The sequence below is a fragment of the Gossypium hirsutum genome, chromosome A02 (assembly GCF_007990345.1).
Source record: "Gossypium hirsutum isolate 1008001.06 chromosome A02, Gossypium_hirsutum_v2.1, whole genome shotgun sequence".
Taxonomy (NCBI): domain Eukaryota; kingdom Viridiplantae; phylum Streptophyta; class Magnoliopsida; order Malvales; family Malvaceae; genus Gossypium; species Gossypium hirsutum.
In genome coordinates this window covers 20157890-20164398 of record NC_053425.1, presented here as the reverse complement: position 1 = coordinate 20164398, position 6509 = coordinate 20157890, and the positions used below count along the sequence as shown (strand labels likewise).

Sequence of the window (6509 nt, the reverse complement as noted above, 5' to 3'; positions counted from 1 at the left end):
GGCTTATATAACACATATCGAACCCACAGAAGGCCCATTGTTGATTGGGATGACATGTACAACCTTAAGGAAAAATTCTGAAATTTCGGCCCACACGGCCCAAAATGGCCTTGCCTGTGTGTCACACACAGCCTCACACACAACCTACCACACGTCCGTGTGGCGTAGGCAAGCCCCAATTTTGGTTTTCGCCACTCGCTATTTTTTGGGTTTCTCGTTACACACCTGTTATATTTGTTATGCCGATTCAAATACAAATAACCCCAGAACCTAATTAACAATTAACACAACCAATTTCAGTAATGAATTACGAAATCATGACTAAAAATCGAACCCAATCAAATAAAACAACCCTTCATAACACAACTACACCCTTACCGGAGTACAAACAGCTATTACACAAATTCTAAATCGTTGGAGGGTCACCCACTGCCTCTTGTACTACTCCTAAATCGCATAAAAAATACAACATCACTAAAACAATTAACGCAACCATCGTCCAACACAACTACAAATAGTGCATAAAATATTGAAAATAAATACCTTACCCTTGGATTAGCCGTCAAGGAATCCCAAACTATTGCTTCAAACACTAGCACTAGCCCAACGAAACAAGAAACGAAAGATAAAAGAACGAAGAAGAAAAGAAATAAGAAAAAAAATTAAAAGCAAAGTGCCAAATTTTGAAATTGGAATTGCGACATGAATTAGGGGAAACAACAGAGGTGCAAAACGTGAGGTTTTTTTCTAATAAAATAAATAAAACAAAAATAAAATGAAATTTATTTTAAAAGAAAGAAAGGATAAAAACACACATATTAACCACTTTCTTTTATTTATTTTCAAAACAAAACCCAAAAGATAAAACCTTATATATTAAATACATGATTATCTTTTATTTATTAATTAATTAATCTAAAATTAAACAAACTCATTTAAAAATCTAACTCCAAAATTTTGGTAACAAACAAATTTTATTTTAAATTCGAGAGGCCTAGGAACAAAACGATTGAATTGAGACTTAAACCCAATACCTCAAACATAGAATTAAAGCACTTAACCACTGATACAGAGACCTAATTATTACAGGATTCATAAAAAATTAATAAATCAGGGCGTTACAATAATGCACGATATTTGGATTAGAAAAATCGATCGAGTTGAGGGTGGTACATTACATGACAGGTTCACTTCTAATCTTGGGTGTCACGTGAGGTTACTTGGTAGAGGGGTTATTTGGTCTTACATTTTTGGTCTTATTTCTTGGTGAATTTGGAAGAATAGGAATTTGTTTATATTCCAAGGCATAACTTGGATGGCTTATGAGATTGTCAAGGTTTCTTTTAGTTGGGCACAGCAATATGAGTTAAGCCTTTATGGGGATCAATGCACTAGCCATTTTTCTGGTTCTCATGCAACCTTGGAAGGAACGTGGATGCATTTATTCATTGATGGTGCAATGGCAAGAGATAATGGGAATGTTTTGACTGGTGGTGTGTTGCGTGATCAGTATGGGAATTGAATCTTGGGGTTTTATCATTACTTGGGAAGATGTACAGTTTTTGAGGCTGAATTATGTGGCATTTTAAATGGTTTTCTTGTTCTACTTAGTAAGGTATCAGAAGGGCCATAACTCAAATAGATAATCTAGAGGTTGTCAGAGTTTTACAAGACAATGCGATGGCGGACTTAGGAATCACAATGTTTAGGAGAGTCCAATGGATTATGAGAGCTAAAGGTCAATGGCGGATAAGATATGTTCCCAGCGAATGTAATCTAGTTGCTGACTATTTAGCTAAATTGAGTTTAGCATTGATGTCAAGCCTACATGTTATTGATGTCGCACCTAATGAAGTTTTGGGGTTCCTTTAATAAGAGAAAGCTAGCGATGTTTTCGCTCAATTTAATTTGATGTAACTTTCTCTTTTGTTTATCACCAAAAAGAAGTTATAGAAAATTATATCAAATTATTAAAATGATAAAAATTTTATAAAAGTCTTGTTTTTAAATTTTATAATATTTAATAATTTTAAAATATTTATATAATTAATTCTATCATTTTTTTAAATTATTACAATATAATAAATTTTACATACTTTTTGATAAAAAATTAGTAAAGCTTTTTATTTTATGACAATTCCTTATATTGTCTTTTTAGTTCATTCTTATCAGCATCCTTTACATTGCCTCTCTGTAACCAAAATAATCAAACACTAAATTCATTGTCACTCAAAACCCTCACTTGAAACTTGATACTAACCTGGTCACCATCACACTTTTAAGTTCTTCATTTTTTTATTACCGAAAACGAAGTCTCCAATCCTTCAAAATAACAAATATATATATTTAAGTACTTTCTAAAAATACTTTTTAGAATTTCTTTTTTAAAATTTTTATAATAAAAATCATTTAATCCCTCATAAAATAATTAAAAATATCAATTAAACTATTCAATTTCGCATTTTTCTGCCTCAGCAATAAACGACTCGATAGGGATTTGGACCAAAAACGATATTCTAAAGATTCAATTGAGTATTAATTGCAATTTTCAATTAAAAATTTAAATAACTTTTATTATTTTATAAATATTTTTCTAACATTTAAGCTAAAACACTTATGTGGCATTTTACAAAACAAACTCCAATAAGGACGAACTCCGATGTATGGAGAGTGTAAAAATTCTCAAATATATCAAAAACTTAGAAGTATATAAATAAAAGGAAATTACTTCGATTGGCAGTAAAATATTTAATAAAAAAGAACACATGTAAAATTGTTAAGTGGAATTAAATTTCACCCTCCCGAACAAGATTTGATTATTATTATTACCATGGCTATATATATTCAACTCAAACTCCCATGTTCACTATATATTGAAATTATAACCTTTGTCCACAGCAGTGACTTAACAACGGCCATGCTCAACAATAAAACCAAATCAAATTTTTTGTTCAACTTTAAACAACTACCATCGCCCAATTACTTGGATATATTTGATATAATGGCGGCACAAACCCTGGATAAAAAAAAAGAAGGTATTTTAGGGTTTAACATCATAATTAAGCTTTCATAACTAATTCTTCATGCTTGCCGGAACGTACATAAAATTCATGCTTCTCTTCTTCTTCTTCAGGACTTGCCTCGGAGGATGAAGTGGTTACAAAGCTGGCAAAGAGGAAGAATGAACAATGGTTGAACCAAGGAGATCATTCTTGTTATTCTCTGCTCTTGGACTGCTTCCAGCACTGCTATTCGAATGCCAACCAAACATGGTCTTTTGTAAGACCCCTGTAGGAGACAATCCGAGCCGAGGGCTATGATCACACTTCTCTGTCATAAGGTTAAGTGCCGATGAGTTCTTGCACTCTGCGCTGCTGCTGTTATTGCTGTGCAATACCTCACCCAGAGGACCGCCCATGGAAGTCTCCCTAGAGATGGGGATCCAATTCGCTTGCCTCCAGTTTGTTTCATTACCAACACTGCCTACTCCCAATCCCATCTGTATAGGGTCAAGTTCTCGCGATAATTGCAGAGGTGAATGAGTTACATCTTCATTGTTGGGTGACGAAGTAGAGGACATGAAATCCGAGAGCGCCATCGGCATTGAAATGGAAAGCTGAGTCCGGTCTGATTGAACATCAGCTTCAGGCAAGAAAATGGAAGAGCAGTCGGACTGGGTTTTAGGCCAGCCATCAAAGAACTGGCGAACTGATCGATGTGATTCGGTTTCTTGACTATCAAGATCTTGAGAACAGCCAAAATTAATGCACTTAATGAGGGAATAGCTTTTGTGGGAAGGGTTAAGGAGTGACTCAGAAGAAACAACTCCAAACTCATTCCCAGGAGCAGTATCATGCATTCTTTCACCAATGCTTTCTTTATTCAGAAGCCACCTGCAGAAAGTAACCAATAGATTTTGAATCCATCAATGGCTAGTTCGTCAAATACCGATATATGTTAATTACAAGTATGCTGGGAGGATTATCGTATCACCTGTTTAGTGGACCAGAGTGCGAAAGATTAGATTCACCAGCAGTCTGCTGCTCTGCAATGGTGAGGCTGTTGGACTCACCGTTTCCACCGTTTGGCCCTACCACTGATGCTGAAGAGAACGAGACAGAATGCATCAGCTTGGTGGTAGTAGTGGTGGTGGATGCGGTGGAACGTCCGGATTGACCTTCCACAGGCTTTCTTGAACGATGGCGGCCCCTGTTCATATGCCGCTCACAATACTTCTGGTCGGCAACCGCATCTCTTGAGCACCGCCATTTCTTTCCATCTGTTCTACGACACCGTCCTGGCTCCGGATCAGTGTTGTTTGAGAACCCAAGATGGAAAGCTCCCCATCCCACTGCTGGAAAACACCCCAAGAACAAATAAATGGAACACCCTTGTGAACAAAACAGATTAACAAACAAAAAAAAATGCACTACAACTAACAAACAGAAGAAAATGTACTTAGTTAAATCTGCGTTTGGATACAAATTACATGAACAGTTAAAAAACAAAGGAAAAAGTTTTGATTTTCTTACTTCTCCAAGAGACAGGAACTTACATGTATTGGGTCTGAGGAGTCCACCAGAAAAGCTAGAGAAACCAGCAGAATCAAGGGCTTTTCTTATAGGAATGAGAAGAGTTGATGGTATTGGCACATTTGCAGTCATGTATTTATAGATCAAAGCCTGATGTTCTAGCTCCATCCATTGAGATGAAGTGAATGGTCCACCATTCATATTTGCACCATTAAATCCTCCAGTATTGTAGCCTGAAACAAAAAGACTGCACCATCAAAAAAAGACGGAACAAAAAGAAAACATATGAAGACAGAAAAGCCAAAAACTTTCAAGGCTATCAAAGCAGCATAGTGGAAATGAAAAAGTTTTTAGATTTTCCTCTTAAGAGAAAAAAGGGAAAAAGGGACTGTTTAGAAAGTGGTGAAGGCAAGTTAATCCAGAAATCATAAACTAGTCTGCAACATTTGAGTGATGGATTTGTGGCCTTTGAAACAAGAAGCAAACATTACATAAAAGGAAGATGGGGGAAAAGGTAAAGATAACAAAAAGGAAACATAAGAATAACCCCAAAACAATCAAAAGATGGACCATTTGATTCTCTCACTCTCCACTATTATTCTTTCCTTCTTGCACAAATGTTCTTCTTTCCTTCCCTTGCTCATTGTTTGGATTATTACCAAAAATATTTTTCACCCCTAAATCAGGAAGATGATTGACAAGACTCTAAAACACAACACCACTCTTAGATTTCCATGAAAAGAACCTTCACCAGAAACTCAAATCAGAAAACCAAAAACAAAACATGTCTGATCCTTGGTTGCAACTCACAAGCATGCTGTATTTCATTTCCACAAATGTTGTTGAATAGATCATTAACAATTATATATACCTGTATTTCTAGTACATGCTGGTGATGTGAGATGAAAGTAAGGGAATATGACATTTTGGGAACTCCTCCCCATTGAAAGAGCTTCTAATTTGGGAGCAGAAAAGCTCAGCATTTGCTGCTGTTGTTGTCCATCAAAGAAGATAGAGGTATTAGATCGAAATAAAGTATTTCTGTGTTGGGACAGCACTGCCTTGGAGGCTGAAATATCATCAAATTTGGCCAGCTTTGAACTCCTCCAGTCATCTTCATTACTGCCAGATCTCTTTTGCTTGAGAAACGCAGATCCATACAACTTCTGCTTTGTCTCAGATTCTGAAGCAACCAAAGTAAAACCAGTACTAGTCTCTGAACCCACAATACCCTCCAAACCCACCACCCCAAAATCCATATAGAAACCCCCCCCCAAACCCCCCTACTTACAAAAGCACTAGACTCGAGAAATGAACCATTGGGTTATTGCAAGAACTAAAAACAAAAGCTTCATGGTTTAAGCTTCGTCTCAAGAATCAAACCAGACTATTCTTTTTCAAAAGATTTGATGTTTAGAGAGAAAAATAAATAAATAGAAACAGTGAGAGCTTGTCTTAAATACCACACTCTCTGTATATATACATACAAAGATGGATATATAGTATATAGAGATTAGGAATATATAGGAGCTGCTGCTGCCATTGTTTAAGTAACGAAAAGTTTTATCCAATATTTAAGCCTTGAGTTGATACAACATAGATCACTCTAACACGTTAAGTAAGCCCTTTCACATAATAATTTTCTTCTGTTGGGAGTATTAGAATTACAGAAAACTCCTTCGAGAGTTGGATAATTTACTCTAAACAAAATGTTCTTTGTCAGATACATGGAGGATTTATTTGTCTTTAACGTGCAAACTTCAGCACTTTTTAACTTTTCTCGGTTCACCTTTTAAGAAATCTTTTTGGGTTTTGAGTTTTATATGTAGAATGGAAATAAAAAATTTGGGGTTACCAAAAAATAATAATATAAAATTAGGTTGAATATTACTAATTTATTGCATATTTCAATATATTATATATTAGGAATCAATTTCAAACTTAAACAATTCTTTCCTTTTTATCTATCTTGATAAA

At 35.3% G+C, this 6509-nt stretch overlaps 1 protein-coding gene across 3 annotated transcripts; it reads right to left on the bottom strand.

Annotated features, from left to right (window-relative positions):
* Positions 1–2843: 2843 nt before the first annotated feature.
* On the bottom strand, positions 2844–6117 carry LOC107951424 (growth-regulating factor 1). Of its 3 annotated transcripts, XR_005906305.1 has the most exons (5): positions 5404–6117; positions 4556–4765; positions 3994–4354; positions 3102–3893; positions 2844–3016 (listed from the first exon to the last, which is right to left on the bottom strand). XR_005906305.1 is itself a non-coding variant. In XM_016886475.2 (4 exons), the coding sequence occupies exons 1-4, from the start codon at positions 5789–5791 to the stop codon at positions 3158–3160; spliced, it is 1695 nt and encodes a 564-aa protein (XP_016741964.1). In that variant the 5' UTR covers positions 5792–6117; the 3' UTR covers positions 2844–3157. The 3 variants fall into 3 exon arrangements, 2 of the variants coding, with proteins under 2 accessions (XP_016741964.1, XP_016741965.1); XM_016886475.2 differs by having other exon boundaries at positions 2844–3893; XM_016886476.2 differs by having other exon boundaries at positions 2844–3893; positions 3994–4351.
* Between the last annotated feature and the right edge of the window lie 392 nt (positions 6118–6509).